Below are 18,163 nucleotides of genomic sequence, written 5' to 3'. Positions count from 1 at the left end.
CTTCCTGGACCAGGGATTGAACCAGTGTCCTCTGCATTGCAAGGTGGACTTTTAACCACTAGACCACCAGGGTAGCCCTTAATTGGGATTTATTATATTGGAATTCCAGACAGAGCTCTAAAGACAAAGGATGTTACCTTCACATTCTAAAGAGAGGAGCTAGGCTGTGCAAGTGCGACTTAATTAAAGCTAAAAACTGGCCCAGAGTACTTCACTCCCAACAGTCCAAGAGATCAGAAATCTGAGAGAAAATTCACAGAAGGGAATTCAAAAGGTTAAGAGTGCTGTGCTATTCTACTCCTCTATGAGGAAGGAGGTGCTTCCCTTCCCCAGGCCAATTCAGACTCTATTTAAACAGATGAAGGATAATTTTTTTCTCACATAGCAGCTAGTCTGAAAGAGATAACTGATACTGTCAGCTATCTACTATTTTCTTGACCCTTCTTCTATGGTCACAAGGCTTGCCCCAGCTCAAGGCAGAAAAAAAAAGAAAAGGGCCTGTCTCAAGGGTGTAGTCACTTTAATTAGAGAAGCCACATTGCTTTCATCCACTTGTTTGTCTCTTCCCAATGCCACACTGTCTTGATTATTATCGATGTATAGTAAGCCTTAAGATCGTGTAGTGTCAGTCCTTCAACTTCATTTTTCTTCACTTTGTCTTTGGAAGCATGTCAAACAGATTGGCTTCATTTTCATTTGCCAATATTCTAATACATTGCCACCCCTTGCTGAGAGACTGGAAAAAAACACATTAATGTTTTAACTCAACATACAAAGTTGGATATGCCTGTTGGGTTAGCCATCTGATGGTATTTGCCATAACCGCAGGTGTTGGGAAAACTTGCTATCTAGAGGTCCATGGCATCTTTGTGAAACTTACAAATGTACTCCATGAATAAGTCAGCACTGGGAGCCTGCTGTATAGAGTATCAATAGCAAAAAGAAAAACAAAAACTATAACACACTTGTGAACTAGAAAGCCTTTTGTTCCTTTTCTATAATTTCCTTATCTGATACCTTGACCCTGGAGGACACAGAAGGCGTAAGGGAGAGAAGATCAGGAAAGGCTGAAAGACCACCCCTTGCCCCTTTCCCCCACTGCAGGGCTCTGGGCCAGGCAGACCTGAGCTGAGGGACTGGGGAAAAGCTCTGAATTAGATGCAACATTGATATTTTAACTGAATTGGACTTTTAACTTTTTAGTATCTTAAATGATGAGGAAGTAATGGAATCTGCTGGCATAAAAATAAAGGTTGGGGGCTTTATCTGGAGGATAATAAATCCACTTCCTGGCGGCCTCACTGAGTTCAGCCTCTTCAACACACTGGTTATGCTGGAAACTACAAACTCCTTTAATCCTGGCTGTTGACCCACAGCCCTGACTCCTAGTAGGTCTTTCTCGCTCTCATCTGGTCGCCTTTTCATTGCTGTGGGGATGCTAGATCTGTCAGTAAAAGGCAACTTTAGGAGAGCCATTTGGGTTGCATGGAACCAGAGAAAGCCCAGTAGGGAGATTGATTATAACAGGATAATAACAAATCCTGGTCTGTCACTGCCTGCCTTTGTGATCTCTCTCTCTACCTCTGAGTTGCCTTCTCTGAAATAAATGGCCTAAAAATGATTGTAATAGACACCTCTTGTGAAGACTGTGTGACTCCATCCATTTTCAGGACACTGCCTCCGATACCTAGGGAAGTGACCCAGCATCCCTCCGAGGTGATTAACCAGGAGAGGGTATCTGTCCCAGGAGAGAGCAGGCTTTCTTTCCTGGCAGTATTGAATTGGGAACACAGAGACTAGACAATGTTGACATTGACTATCATTAGTAACCAAGAGCAGCCCACACCCACCTGCTGCTGCTGGCCTCAGAAATGCCCAACTTTTTGCTCTTTTGGGGGATTGATGGCTGATTCCCTGGTAGCCTTTCAGTAAATCCCTCACTATGTTTAAGCTGCTCAGAACTGTTTTATTCGACTCACAACCAAAGTTACTTTTTTTAAAGAGTCCATTCAACTTGCACAATTCTATTATCCTTTGATTTAATGGTACCTGTTACTCTTGAACAGAAATGAATAATAACTTGGAGGACTGGTAACCATAGACACCTGGCAGCCATGGCACCAGTGGCTGACTGCAGTTTTGGCCCTGGTGGCTCAGACAGTAAAGCATCTGCCTACAATGCGGGAGACCCCGGTTCAATCCCTGGGTCAGGAACATCTCCTGGAGAAGGAAATGGCAACCCACTCCAGTGTTCTTGCCTGGAGAATCCCAGGGATGGGGGAACCTGGTGGGCTGCCGTCTATGGGGTCGCACAGAGTCGGACACAACTGAAGTGACTTAGCAGTAGCAGCAAGAAGCCTGGGGGTTGCAGGCCATAGGGTCCCAAAGAGTTGGATGCAAGTGATCGAGTGACACACACACACACATACACACACATATACCTTTGTGGTGCTGGGTTTTGAGATGTTTTCAACTTGATCCAGGGGATAAATGATCAAATTATGCAGAATTAACTTGATGATTAATATTAGATGCATATTGATAATGTTTGTATATGCATTATAGAACATGCTGTCCAAAATTTATTTTTTTATAAAGTAATTCTGAACTAGGGATTTTTTGCTCTTCCTCCACCCCCTGCCTCAGGGACATTTGGCAATTCTGGAGACATTTTTGGTTGTCACAGTGTGTGTGTGTGTGTGTATGTGTGTGCTACTGGCATTTATTAATAGTGGGTAGAGGACAGGGATGCTGTTAAACATTCCATAAGACATCCCACAGGACTACAAATTATTCAGTCCAAAATATCAAGAGCATTGCTGTTGAAAGACTTGGTGTATGACAATTAGTTTCACATGTTTTTGTACTAAAAATGCTTCGAATATGTTTAGTCAAAACTCTTTTCCAGATTTCATATGGTTAGGCCAGTTTTGCATTCTATTATATAACCAATACTTTTATAATTTGGATTTCTTTTATCTGCAATAATTATGTAACTTTGTAAACTGCTTCTAAAAGTCAGGGCAGGTTTTAATTTTCATGAATAATTTCCCTAAATCTTGCCTTTCCCTGTTACCAATTTAAAGTCTCCCCTCTTTTCATTGCCTGCTTCAATCTGTTCGGCCCATTTCATTAGACAGAACAACTGAAAGCACTGACCAGAAGCACATACGGTGAGCACAGTTAAAATGTAGATAGAAAGTGTCTTTTTATGAGGTTATGATTTCGTTTCTCTTAGATTAAAAAAAATTCTTTAGGCTCTAGGCAGGTGGGAGGCATCTAACATATTTTTGATTTTGAAATGAAACAAGTTTCAGATTACTTGTAGAGTCTGAAATGATCTGTTCTTTTCTGTTGGAATTAATATGTTTAGGGTAAGCAAAATGTTTGATATTTCTTTAAAAAAAAAACCAAAAACTCTAGGGCTTTTCACTCTTGGCCTATTGGTGTTAGTAATGAATTTAATTATGCCTCAGAGTGATGTTGGCCTAGACATGATTTAGAGATATTATAGTATTTTAAGTCCAAGGAAAAAACACATACTTTGTGGGGTTTAAGACATTAAAACTAAATTTTTGGGAAATAACATCAAAGTTCTGCCCCTAAATTCACAATACTAAAATTCCAAAGATAAAGAAATGTATAAAAATTGTGGAAAGAACATACTGAAACATCAAAATGTAAATAATCACAAGTTGCTTTTTTTCCTTAGTTTGGTGCAAGGTCATCTGGTAAGATTAGTAGTAAAGAACCAGTCTGCCAGTGCAGGAGGCATAAGAGAGGGGGTGTGACCCCTGGGTGGGGAAGATCCCCTGGAGGAGGGCTAGTGACCCACGCCTATATTCTTGCCTTAAGAATCCCATGGCCAGAGAAGCCTGGTGGGCTCCGGTTAATGGGGTCACACAGAGTCGGATACGACTAAAGTGACTTAGCACGCACAACTCTGAGCGTCTCCTCTTGTGGACTGCGTTTATCCAAAATTATAGAACGTTATACTAAAAAGGCTGAATAAAATGTATGTAAATTAAACCTTTAAAAAAACTGCCTTAAAAAAAATTGTAAAGGATCCCAGAGTCCTGAGACTTTTTGTGGGTTTCATTTATCAATATTTAGCATATTAGAAATAACTAAGAAACATTTTAAATAGTTCTTTATTCGTTTTAAAAATAACAAACGAATTAAATGTTAACAGAAATAAAACATTTTTTATTCATTACTTATGTTGCATTCATCTGCCCATTCTCCAGATCTGGTACAACCCCCTGCACCGAGAAGATGCTGGACCCTTATTAGGAGAACAAGGTTCGGCTGTGGCGGCGGCAGCCGGCTCACCCCGCTCACCCGCCAACCGCCCGCGCGCCCGAGGCTCCCGAGACACGCGGCCCCGCCCCTCCGCGCGCCAGCCTCCCGAGCCAGGGCGCACGCGCAGGGCTCCCGGAGGCGCGTCGAGGAGCGCGCGGCCGCGGCCGTCTCCTCCCCCAACCCCTCGCCGCGCACGCCGGGAACCCGTCTCCGCGGCTGCTTCGGCTGCGGCGGTCGGTAGTCGCGATGGAGTCTCCGTGGAATGAGCTGACTCTTGCCTTTTCTCGCACTTCCATGTTCCCCTTTTTTGATATCGCCCACTACCTGGTGTCGGTGATGGCGTTGAAGCATCAGCCGGGTGAGTGTTGGGCGCCGAGGATCGTCCCCCTCAGGGACCACTCACCGCGGGGACGGCCTGAGCTGGGTGAGCGGCCGAGCTGCCTCGCGCCGGGAGTCCTGTAGTCAAGCTAGAGGGGCGCAGGGGAGAGGGGGCCCGTCCGACCGCCGTATAGAAGGGGCAACTGAGGCCGCTGAGGAAGGTGGCCCCGGACCCCGCCAAAGGAGTTACGGGGGAGAGTGCGGGGCCGTCCCACTGCCGCGGGAGGGACTGCCAGGACAGGTGACAGGGCGGCCGCAGCCACTTTTGGCAGTTCAGGACTGCCCTTGTTCGCCCTGGGGTGGCGCCGTCTCCTGGCGGTGCCCCCTCTTCCTTGGGAAATATTTTAAAAGGACCTGGGAACCGAGCAGACAGCAGGTCTGACTTCGTCGCTTGGACTAGTAACTGGTTCTGGACTGCTCTCCGGTTGTGAAAGTTGTGTAAACACTGAAAAAGCCTCAAGTAGGCACCCTCTACATTCCCCGTAACGCACAGGTCTCCCACCTTGCTTAGCATGTTAGACACAGATTGCTGAGAGGAGAGTGGATTCCCATTCGGGGTCATATGAGTGACATTGCACAAGAAGAGCCGTTTGGTGTAGTTTCACTGCCAGTAGAATGGGGATGTGTTCTTAAAACAGAGTTTTGAGTTCCTTTAAGTGTGCATACAGGGAGCAGTGTTTATTTTTTCTTGTGTTTTTCCTTCAGGATATGTTTGCTCCTGTATTGCTTGACTTTTGCAGTTGTTCTGCCTGCCTTTTCGTTTTGTGCTCTCTTCTTTTTACCTGAGGTCAGGTGTTTTCTTTGCCTTACTCTCTCCATGTTCATGCTGCCTTTGATGTGCCTTGTCCTACAGTCAGTGAGTGAAGGCTCGAGGATGATGCTGTGCCTCTTATGGTATGATTTTTCTTTTTAAAACATTTTAAAATTAATTTTTAAATTTTTGGCTGAACCAGGATGGCATGTGGGACCTTAGTTCCCCAACCAGGGATGGAACCCGCACCCCCTGCATTTTGAAGCCTGGAGTCCTAACCACTGGATCACTAAGGAAGTCTCTGGTGGTTTTTTTTTTTTTAAACTCATGGACCTCTGAAATGTTTTTAATTTAAATTGAGATTGGTAGCTCAGTCTAAATCATTGTTTGATAGAAGTTTTGACCTGGATGAAGGGAATATTAGTGTATTAAATTGGAATGGATAATCATAAGAGACACTTTACTTGATTTGAAAATAAATATATTTTATCACTTTACCATATTTAATACTTGATATTTTCTTGTATAGGTTAGATCAAAGGTTCTCCAAGTATGGTCCAGGAGCCCTGGGGTTCCTGACATTTCCAGCTGAAAATTATTTTTGTAATAATATGCACGTGTTGTCTTTTCACACTCATTTTCTTACAAGTGTACAGTGGAGTTTTCCGGAGGCCAAATGACCTGTCATACTGTAACAGGTTGAATGCAGAAGCAGGTATGAGAATCCAGCTGTTTCCTATTTGAAGGCAGACATTAAAGAGATTGACTCAAAAAATGTGACTTTTCTCACTTATATATTTTTTGCTTTGGAAAATAGTTATTTTTCATGAAGAATACATTATTTGTTAACATCCACTGCATTTATTATTTAAAAAATGAATACATAAAAAACTAAAGATTTTCTCATTTACAATTTTTTTGATAGTTTTATTTATTTATTTTTGGGTGTGCTTGGTCTTTGTTGCTGCATGAGCTTATGGGTTTCTCTGTTCTTGTTGCAGAGCACAGGCTGTATGTAGCGCACAAGGGCCTCAGTAGTTGTGGCTCCCAGGCTCTAGAGCACAGTTTCAATAGTTGTGGCAAATGGGCTTAGATGCTCTGCAGCATGTGGGATCTTCCCTGATCAGGGATCAACCTGTATTTCCTGGATTGGCAACCAAATTCTTCACCACTGAGCAACCAGGGAATCCCTGATTTTTCTCATTTATAATTTCTAATATGCTAGATATTGATAGCTCAAATAAACAGAAGCTCTTTGGGATCTTCAAGAATTTTTTTTTTTTTTTGAGTCAGACTTTTGGAAAGTTTAATTTACGTATATTCACTCCTTTAAATATAAAATTCTGTTATTTTGGACAAACATACAGTCATGTACCTACCATCACAGTCAAGATATAGAACAGTTTCATCATCCATCCCATATTCTTTCCTACCCCTTTATAGTCAGCCCTCCCCAAACCCCTGGCAACCATTCATCTACTCACTATTTTGGGGGGCTGTAGAGGAGTTCTGCAGAGAAGGCAATGGCACCCTGCTCCAGTGCTCTTGCCTGGAAAATCCCATGGACGGAGGAGCCTGGTGGGCTGCAGTCCATGGGATCGCACAGAGTCGGACACAACTGTCGAACACAACTGAAGCGACTTAGTGCAGAGGAGTCCTGAGACCAAAATCTTTAAGGACCACTGGACTAACTGGACACTGATACAGTACTCCACCAGGTGTAAAAATGTTATATTCTAGTACTAGTACTTGTGAACATATAAAAAGTATAGAATTCACACTAGCGTGTGAGATGAGTGCAATTGTGTCATAGTTTGAACATTCTTTGGCATTGTCTTTCTTTGGGATTGGAATAAAAACTGACCTTTTCCAGTCCTGTGGCCTCTGCTGAGTTTTCCAAATTTGCTGATGAATTGAGTACAGCACTTTAACAACATTATCTTTTAGGATTAGAAATAGCTCACCTGGAATTCCATCACCTCCACTAGCTTTGTCTTAGTAATGCTTCTTGAGGCCCACTTGACTTCACACTCCAGGATGTCTGGCTCTAGGTGAGTGATCACACCATTGTGGTTATCTGGGTCATTAAGACCTTTACTGTACAGTTCTTCTGTGTATTCTTGCCACCTTTTCTTAATATCTTTCTTTTGCTTCTGTTAGGTCCATACTGTTTCTGTCCTTTAGTGTTTCCATCTTTGCATGAAATATTCCCTTGTCAGTTTCATTGAGTTACACAAAACTGTGATCCACGTGATCATTTTGGTTAGCATGAGGGCAATGTAGAAGGACGTGCACTCATCTTCTGCTGTAAGTATTTGGGAGTGTCTGGCAGAGGCTTGGGTTGACAGCGGCCTACTGTGAAGTCAGAGGCACTGGCAGCAGCAGTCCTGGGAGGTGCAGCATGCTGCCATAAGTCCTTTTGGAGAAGGTTGGTATTACCCCTTTAGTTTTGACTAATAGTATAGGGGTTTTTTTTTTTTCATTTATTTTTTATGTTTTCCTGGGTATCTTATTGGGTTTCCCCTGGTGACTCAGCTGGTAAAGAATCTGCCTGCAATGAAGGAGACCTGGGTTCACTCCCTGGGTTGTGAAGATCCCCTGGAAAACGATGATGCTGTGAAAGTGCTGCACTCAATATGTCAGCAAATTTGGAAAACTCAGCAGTGGCCACAGAACTGGAAAAAGTCCATTTTCATTCCAATCCCAAAGAAAGGTAATGCCAAAGAATGCTCAAACTACCACACAATTGGATTCATCTCACATGCTAGTAAAGTAATGCTCAAAATTCTCCAAGCCAGGCTTCAGCATTACGTGAACTGTGAACTTCCAGATGTTCAAGCTGGTTTTAGAAAAGACAGAGGAACCAGAGATCAAGTTGCCAGCATCCACTGGATCATGGAAAAAGCAAGAGAGTTCCAGAAAAACATCTATTTCTGCTTTATTGACTATGCCAAAGCCTTTGACTGTGTGGATCCCAATAAACTGTGGAAAATTCTGAAAGAGATGGGAATACCAGACCACCTGACCTGCTTCTTGGGAAACCTGTGTGCAGGTCAGGAAGCAACAGTTAAAATAGGACGTGGAACAACAGACTGGTTCCAAATAGGGAAGGGAGTACGTCAAGGCTATATATTGTCACCCTGCTTATTTAACTTATATGCAGAGTACATCATGAGAAACGCTGGGCTGGAGGAAGCACAAGCTGGAATCAAGATTGCCGGGAGAAATGTCAATAACCTCCGATATGCAGATGACACCACCCTTATGGCAAAAAGTGAAGAGGAACTAAAAAGCCTCTTGATGAAAGTGAAAGTGGAGAGTGAAAAAGTTGGCTTAAAGCTCAACATTCAGAAAACGAAGATCATGGCATCTGGTCACATCACTTCATGGGAAATAGATGGGGAAACAGTAGAAACAGTGTCAGACTTTATTTTTCTGGGCTCCAGAATCACTGCAGATGGTGACTGCAGCCATGAAATTAAAAGACGCTTACTCCTTGGAAGGAAAGTTATGACCAACCTAGATAGCATATTGAAAAGCAGAGACATTACTTTGCCAACAAAGGTCCATCTAGTCAAGGCTATGGTTTTTCCAGTGGTCATGTATGGATGTGAGAAAGCTGAGCACCGAAGAATTGATACTTTTGATCTGTGGTGTTGGAGAAGACTCTTGAGGGTCCCTTGGACTGCAAGGAGATCTTGCAGTCTATCCAACCAGTCTATTCTAAAGGAGATCAGTCCTGGGTGTTCATTGGAAGGACTGATGTTGAAGCTGAAACTCCAGTACTTTGGCCACCTCATGCGAAGAGTTGACTCATTGGAAAAGACCCTGATTTTGGGAGGGAATGGGGGCAGGAGGAGAAGAGGACGACAGAGGATGAGATGGCTGGATGGCATCACCGACTCAATGGACATGAGTTTGAGTAAACTCTGGGAGTTGGTGATGGACAGGGAGGCCTGGTGTGCTGCAATTCATGGGGTCACAAAGAGTTGGACACGACTGAGTGAACTGAACTGAACTGTAATTATGGTGGGGGTAATGAAGATAATGGTGACCTCTTTCAAAAGATCCCGTGCATGCACTACTATACTTAGTGCCCTCAGCCCTGCAGCAGGCCACCACCAACCCACGCCTCTGCCGGAGACTCCTGGACACTTATAGGCAAATCTGGGTCGGTCTCTGGTGGGGCCACTGATCCTTTCTCCTGGGTCCTGGTGCACACCAGGTTTTGTCTGTGTCCACCAAGAATTTATTTCCCAGTCCTGTGTAAGTTCCGGCGGCTCTATGGTGGTGGTAATGGCGACCTCCTCCAAGAGGGCTTATGCCTACCCAGGTCTGTTGCACTCAGAGCCCCTGCCCCTGCGGCACTCCACTGCTGACTTGTACCTCCACAGGAGACACTCCCAGTTCTCTCTCAGGCTCTGTGGGGACTCTGGAATTTGCCTTATTGGTTAAAAAATATTTTATCCTAGTGTTTTGTTATATAGAGGTTAAAAAATTTTTTTAACAAGTTGTTTTTATTTATTTATGACTGTGCTGGGTCTTCCTTGATGGGTGTGGGTTTTCTGTCGTTGCAGTGAGTGGGGGCTATCTAGGTGTGGTGCACGAGCTTCTCATTGAGGTGGTGCTTTTTGCAGAGTATGGGCTCTGGGTCTCATCGGCTCAGTAGTTGTGGCGCACGGGCTTAGTTGCCCTGTGACATGTAGAATCTTTGTCGACCAGGGATTGAACCCATGTCCCGTGCATTGGCGGGTAGAGTCTTAACCATTGGACCACCAGGAAGTTCAGAAGTTTTAAATTTTGATGGTGTCAAACTTATAAATCTTTTTCTTCATGGCTTTTTTTCCCCCCTGTTCTTAGATTACTAGATTAAAAAAAAATGAATGTTAAAATTTTCATCAAGTGATTTTTTAATGTCTGTCTAAAGGAGTGATCATATTAATTTGTTAGTATAGTGAATGATTTTAATGAATTTGTGTTAAACCTTCCTTAAATTCTTTGGATAAAAATCTACCTGGTTTTGATTTGTGATCCTTTTGAAAAACTACTAATTTTAATTTGTTATGGATATATTTGTGTACTGTATAAGTTAAAATTATAGTGTGACTTACAGTCTCGTCGTCTTCTTTTTTTTCTTCTCTCCTGCTTTTCCCTCCTCCCTTTTTCCTGACTCCCATCCTCCTTCCTCTCTCAGTCTCTCTTCTTTATTTTTCTTTACAGTTTTTTTATGTTGGAGTTATGTTGTTTCACAGAATAATTTAAGTTTTTCTAAACTCTATAATGGTTATATAATATAAAAATGAGTAATAAGAAATTATTTGGTATTTGTCCATTAGTTTATCTGGGTCTAACACCTTTCCTAGGATAGATCTTGGACTACCCTGTAATTTTTTTTCATAGTTATTTGTGTGTTCAAGTTTCTACCTATTCTCAAGGGGATTTTGCAATATATAGTTTTTTAGGAAAATTGTCCATTTCAATTTCCATTTCAACTATATGTTCACCTTTATTAGATTAAATGTTTTCTTATAATAAAATCTCAAATTATTTCCATTTTTTGCTTCTAATATTATACATTATTTTCATTCCGTCCCCTCTCCACACCCATTTTTTAGACTTACTGAACAATATTCTGTTTTATTTGTCTTTTCCAAGAAAAGCTTTGGGTTGGCTTTATTGTTTGCCTGTCTCTAGCATCAGTTTAATTTCTATTTTCATTTTTATAATTTGCTTCTATTTTTCTGGCCAGGTAAAAAAAATTTTTTGTACTGTTTCCTGTAATAATTTTGCTTATAGAAAGTTGCTGGACTAGGTCAAGGAACTCCCATGTACTTTACCCAGAATCACCAACTGACATTTAGCCCCATTTATTTAATTTTCCCCCAGCTTTATTAACCTATAATTGACAAAATTATATATATTTAAAGTGTACAATGTGATGATTTGATATACATAGTACATTGTGTGGAGAAGGCAATGGCAACCCACTCCAGTATTCTTGCCTGGAAAATCCCATGGACAGAGGAGCCTGGTAGGCTGCAGTCCATGGGGTCGCTAAGAGTCGGGCACGACTGAGCAACTTCACTTTCACTTTTCACTTTCATGCATTGGAGAAGGAAATGGCAACCCACTCCAGTGTTCTTGCCTGGAGAATCCCAGGGATGGGGGAGCCTGGTGGGCTGCCATCTATGGGGTCACACAGAGTCGGACACGACTGATGCGACTTAGCAGCAGCAGCAGCAGCAGCACATTGTGAAGTACCACAGTGAAGTGATTAACACGTTTATCATCTCACATAGTTACCTTTTGAGTGTTTGTGTGTGTGTGTGTATGTGTGGTGACAACACTTAAAATCTACTCTTTTAGCAAATTTCAAGGATATAGTATAGTATTATTTAGTATTATTAACTACAGTCATTATGCTGTACATTAGATCCCAAAACTTATTCACGTATGACTAAAAGTTTGTACCTTACCATTTCTCTGAATGTTTTTATCTCTGTAGAGTATTTTTGCAGAACCACTTGAGTGTGAATTGGAGGCATTTTGCCCAGTTACTTTTGACTACTTAAGTGTGTTGATTTTAAGAGTCACAATACAGTTATCAAAATCAGGAAGTTTAACAGTGATACAATACTATTATTAAAGCCACAGTCCATGTTTAAATTTTATCAATTTGTTGTCCATAAAGTTCTTTTATAAATGTTCTTTCTCATTCTGAAATATGATCTAGGGAAATGAATTGCATTGCATTTGGTTGTCTCTTTAATGTCATTTAATCTGAAACATTTAATCAGCCTTTTTTGTGTGTGTGTTCTTTGACCTTTATGTTGTTAAAATATAGGCCAAGTGTTTGTTAGTTTTTTTTTTTTAGAATAGCCCTCAATTTGAGTTTGTATAGTTAAACTAGTTGAGGTTATACATTTTTGGTATAGTAGAAATACTACAGTAGCAATGATGTGTCCTTAGTGCATAGTATCAGAGATCACTTGAAATTGTCTGTTTATAGTGATGTCTGTAAGGTTTGCCCAGTCTAAAGTTACTATTTCTCTCTGTAATAAATAATCTGTTAGGAGACATTTGAGATGACGTAAATACCTATTTCTCATCAGCCTTTCACCTCTGAGTTTATTTTGTCATTCTGTTTCAAGTCTGTCATATTGAAACTTTAGTCTTCCAGCTTTATTTTCTAAAGTACTTAAGATTATAAATTTTTCTTAATATATCACTTGGACATATTAACTGACGTACTTACAGTAGGTTTGGAAATGAAAGGAGACAGTAGATGGGGAGATTGTCTGTATAATAATGTACTACTAGGAAACTGGCAGTAAGATCCTGAAGTGAAGTCGCTCAGTCATGTCTGACTATTTGCGACCCCATGGACTGCAGCCTACCAGGCTCCTCTGTCCATGGGATTTTCCAGGAAAGAATACTGGAGTGGGTTGCCATTGCCTTCTCCAGGAGATCTTCCTGACCCAGGGATTGAACCTGGGTGTCCCTCATTGTAGGCAGTCACTTTACCATCTGAGCCACCAGGTAAGTCCAATAAGATCCTAAAGAGGGTATTTTAAAGATGCCCCACATCACCCATGTCTTAACAAAAGTTTCCAGTGTTGATTTAAAGAACAGGAGATACAGTTTATGATGATCATGATTGTCATACTTATGAGTAATAGTAAGTTCTAGAAAATTATGAAATTAAGAAGTGTGTTTCTTTAGTGCCACTGGTACCTCAGGACTTGTTTAGTGTACAGTATCTCAAACATTTACTTTATCATTTCAGGAGCAGCAGCGCTGGCATGGAAGAATCCTCTGTCAAGCTGGTTTACTGCTATGCTCCACTGCTTTGGTGGAGGAATTTTATCCTGTGTACTGCTTGCAGAGCCTCCACTTAGGTTTCTTGCAAACAACACTAATATATTACTGGCATCTTCAATCTGGTAAGCTGTCATTGTGGTGAACTATTTAAAAAATTGTTCTGTAAATTGTTAGTAAATGGTATTTTTTTCTTTAAAAAATATTTTATGTTCTTAGAAGTTAATACATTTGCAAGGGAAGGCACCCAAATTATGCCAAAGGTTTTAAATGCAAAGTATATCTCTTTATCACCCTTCTCCCCTATTCTCTCTCAGAGGTAGGTATTGTTACCATTTTCTTATGTGTCTTTAGTGGAAGCATTTCAAGTATGAAAGGACATCAAATATTGGACCCCCAACAGTTGATCTTGTGAACCTAACCTATGCTCATAGTTATACAACTTAATAATCAAGAGTGTGACCAACTACACAAAAAGTCCAAGTGATTATGATATTTCTGTTAATTGTTCTTGTCATACTCTGATTTTTCAGAGCCTTATGAAATTTAACATTACTTTTTTTTTGAAGTGAAGAAAAAAATGTTAATAGGAATTGCTTTGGATTCTTGCAAATTCAACTTCAGTTATCTTTAAGAGGAGTGATCTTCCAAGTTAAAAAAAAGTATAATACCAATCAGAGAGCTTTGTTAAACCTAAAGGAGAAACTTTTGATTAAAAATCAAATCAATGAAATATGTAACATTAGGAACATTTGAAGTTAATTTTTATTGTGATAATTTTTTTTTTAATTTTTAAAAACTATTTATTTGGCTGAATTGGGTCTTAGTTGCAGCATGAGAGATCTTCATTGCATCTTGTGGGAGCTTTTTGTTGTGGCACATGGATTCTCTAGTTGTGGCAGTTGGTCTTCTGTAGTTTTGACACAGGGGCTTCAGTTACTCCATGGCTTGTGGGATCTTAGTTCCCTGACCAGGGATAGAACTACCTCCCCTGTATTGCAAGGCAGATTTTTAACCACTGGACCACTGGGGAAGTCCCTATTGTGATAATTTTAAATATGTGCTCAGTTGCTAAGTCATGCCTGACTCTTTGCGACCCCATGAACTGTAGCCCGCTAGTCTCAGACTTTGTCCATGGGATTTCCTAGGCGAGATACCGGAGTGGATTGCCATTTCCTTCTCCATTTAAATATGTAACCAATTATAAAAGGGGATATTATAAATAGTGGTAGCAATGGGAAAAATAGTGGGAACCTGTAGCCATAGAAACTGTTTGGAGTAGAACAGTAAGTTTGATAGCAAATACATATTGAGCTGTTACCATGTGTCAGCTAAAATTCTTTATATTCATTGTCATATCACAAGGGTCTAATGAAGTAGCTCCTATTATTTCCATTTGAAAAATGAGAAAACTGAGGCATAGAGAAACTTTGCTGTTATTTTCATGTTTAGTAAGTGATTGAGCTAGGATCAAAACCAGGAAGCTTGCCTATAGAGCCTTGACACTTAACAACCACTGTCTCTCATTTATTTGCTTAACTATTTCTTAAAGTATAACCATCCAGTTACTGTGTGTTTTAAAACACTTTCTCAAGGACTTTTATTTCTATAGCTATGTTTTAAGAGGATATTAACACTTTGGAGAATTTTTTTTTTAATGTGTCTCGATGCTGAAACTATATGAAAGTAGGATATCCAGACTCTGACACTTTTCATCACTTTCACTTCTACTCCTGTATACTAACTACCACTATTGCCTGGACAGTTGCAGTAGCTTCCTACGTGGTCTAGCTGCTTCTTCCATTATCCCCCCTGAGTCTTGTCTTTGTTTTTGCTGCTGTTTAGTTGCTGTCGTATCCAACTCTTTTTGACATAGTACATAAAAGTGATTATTTAAAAATAATTTATTAGAACATATTACTTCTCTGATCAGTATTTTCTTATTAAGAGGAAAATTCAAAACTCTTAGCGTACCCTGTAAGACTGTAAAATCTTCCTTTCCACTCTGTGTTGTAATGTCTTTCTAGTCTATTCTTGCTCAGTCTGCTCTAGTCATGTTGGCTGTGCCATTTTTTTGAACACAAAGATATTGCTCTATCTCAGTGCCCTTGTGCTTGCTCTCTTTTCTCTGTGATGTTCTTTTCCCAGGAGGCTCGTATTTTCTTTTTTTGGAGAGGTCTTCTCTAAAAAACATACCTCCTCTCCCATGACTATCTCATCATACTTCTTTTTTTTTCTTCCTAGATTTATTACTGTCTGGTGTGTTGTCTGTTTATTTCTTTTTATGATGGTTTGTCTCACTCCACTAGAATAGCAGCCTATCAGAGCAGGGACTTTGTTTTGTTGATTGTGTGCCAAGTACTACTGTTCCAGTCTCAGTAAGTACATTGCTAAAGGAATGGACTGCTTGTGTTACATGGGAGTTCTGTAATTGAGTGGCAAGAAATTACAGATCTTGATTAGTGGTTCATTAAATGAAATAAAATTGCTTGTCTATAAATATATACTTTCTTGGCTGAAATTAAGATATGTTAGAAATGGAAAATAAATGTATTTTTTGTAGTTAACTAATAGTATAGTATTTAGTTGTTAACTTGAAATCTTTTATTATTCCCATTTAATATAAGAGGAAATTGATGCTTGATATATTGATAAATGACAGGGTCTCAATTTCAAATTAGCATAATCTTAACCAAGAAGAACTTTCATTATAAACAATATGTGTTTTTTAATTTAAAAGTTTCAGTTAATATTGAGTAGGTGCAAAGGAATATTTATAATATATGCAGAGGACAAAGAATGATGACACAATAAAAACTTTTATATCCATCATTTACATTAAAAAAATATTCAGTTCAGTTGCTCAGTCATGTCTGACTCTTTGTGACCCCATGAACTGCAGCATGCCAGGCCTCCCTGACCATCTGGAGTTCATTCAAACTCATATCCATTGAGTCGGTGATGCCATCCAATCATCTCATCCTTTGTCGTCTTATAAAATATTTTATTATAAAGTAAAGATTCAGAAATCCAAGTATATCACCCAATGAATTATTGCTAGGTATATCCTTGAAACCATGACCCAAGTCAAGAAATAAAGAACTTTGTCATCTGTCCCAGAAGTTCCTTCTGGGTGTCACATTCCAATCACTACTCCCTTTCCACCATAAATAATAAAAGAAGAAAAGACTGACTATTTCCATTTTGAAATTCTCAATTAGTTATCAGATGAAAGTCATTAAGAGTGCTAACGTCAGCAAAAAAAAAAGCTTATCAGACATTTTGGGTCTCTTATGGTCTTGCTAAATAAAGGGATCTAACCTGAATTTGATTTGGATTCTTTCTTCCAGAAGAAAGTACAAGATGAATCTTATATTAACTAGCAAGGAAGCTAATCAGTCTCAAGAGCCAATCTGAATAAATTCCCCTTGGTCAATGAAGGGACAGTTTGAGGTTTAATAATAAAATTGCAGTTTATTGAAACCCATAAAATATGCTTAATCCATGAGCTCTTACTTACTTAAAATTTCTTTTTAAATAACAGGAACAAAAAGAACTGGAAACTTTTGGAGAACAGCAGGGGACCAATTCATATCCTGAAAACTGTAAACAAAGAGCAAGAATCAAGTGTATATCCTTCCTTTCCTATATGAAGTATACAGCTAGGTAACCAAATAATAGATGATAGCACACCATTATCCTGACTTTTATGTTTATGACTTCCTTGCATACAAAATTTTATCATCCAGATGTTCATTCCAAGACACTATAATTTAGTTACACACATTAAAAATTTTAATGTCTCTTTAAGTCTGTTTGATTTTATCAGTTTTCCTTCCATTCCGTTTTTCCTTATAGTTATCTCATGAAGAACCAGAGCTATTTGAAATGTAGACTTTTCTATACTAGTGAGTTTGCTGATTGCATACTCATGGTGCAGATCATTATATTCTTCTATTTTCTGTGTTTCCTGATAATTGGCAGATTGAGCCAGAATCCAGAGCAGATTCATGTTCAGTTCAGTTCAGTTCAGTTGCTCAGTCGTGTCTGACTCTCTGCGACCCCATGAATCGCAGCACACCAGGCCTCCCTGTCCATCACCAGCTCCCAGAGCTCACTCAGACTCATGTCCATCGAGTCAGTGATGCCATCCAGCCATCTCATCCTCTGTCGTCCCCTTCTCCTGCCCCCAATTCCTCCCAGCATCAGAGTCTTTTCCAATGAGTCAACTCTTCTCATGAGGTGGCCAAAGTACTGGAGTTTCAGCTTTAGCATCATTCCTTCCAAAGAAATCCCAGGGCTGATCGCCTTCAGAACGGACTGGTTGGATCTCCTTGCAGTCCAAGGAACTCTCAAGAGTCTTCTCCAACACCACAGATCAAAAGCATCAATTCTTCAGCGCTCAGCCTTCTTCACAGTCCAACTCTCACATCCATACAGGACCACAGGAAAAACCATAGCCTTGACTAGCCGGACCTTTGTTGGCAAAGTAATGTCTCTGCTTTTCAATATGCTATCTAGGTTGGTCATAACTTTCCTTCCAAGGAGTAAGCGTCTTTTAATTTCATGGCTGCAGTCACCATCTGCAGTCATTTTGGAGCCCCAAAAAATAAAGTCTGACGCTGTTTCCACTGTTTCCCCATCTATTTCCCATGAAGTGATGAGACCAAATGCCATAATCTTCGTTTTCTGAATGTTGAACTTTAAGCCAACTTTTTACTCTCCACTTTCACTTTCATCAAGAGGCTTTTTAGTTCCTCTTCACTTTCTGCCATAGGGGTGGTGTCATCTGCATATCTGAGGTTGTTGATATTTCTTCCAGCAATCTTGATTCCAGCTTGTGCTTCTTCCAGCCCAGCGTTTCTCATGATGTACTCTGCATATAAGTTAAATAAGCAGGGTGACAATATACAG

General features: G+C 40.2%; 1 protein-coding gene across 1 annotated transcript in view; it reads left to right on the top strand.

Annotated features, from left to right (window-relative positions):
* Positions 1 to 4,467: 4,467 nt before the first annotated feature.
* Positions 4,468 to 18,163, top strand: part of TMEM38B (transmembrane protein 38B) — a 60,588-nt gene continuing 46,892 nt past the window's right edge. Inside the window, exons 1-2 of the mRNA XM_005895810.2 lie at positions 4,468 to 4,660; positions 13,218 to 13,374. Coding sequence (XP_005895872.2) covers positions 4,549 to 4,660; positions 13,218 to 13,374 — 269 coding nt within the window. The 5' untranslated portion in view covers positions 4,468 to 4,548. The remainder of the gene's footprint in view (positions 4,661 to 13,217; positions 13,375 to 18,163) is intronic.

This window comes from Bos mutus, chromosome 8 (genome assembly GCF_027580195.1).
Source record: "Bos mutus isolate GX-2022 chromosome 8, NWIPB_WYAK_1.1, whole genome shotgun sequence".
Taxonomy (NCBI): Eukaryota; Metazoa; Chordata; class Mammalia; order Artiodactyla; family Bovidae; genus Bos; species Bos mutus.
The sequence above is the reverse complement of the archived record's forward strand: the minus strand, read 5'-3'. Positions and strand labels throughout refer to the sequence as shown.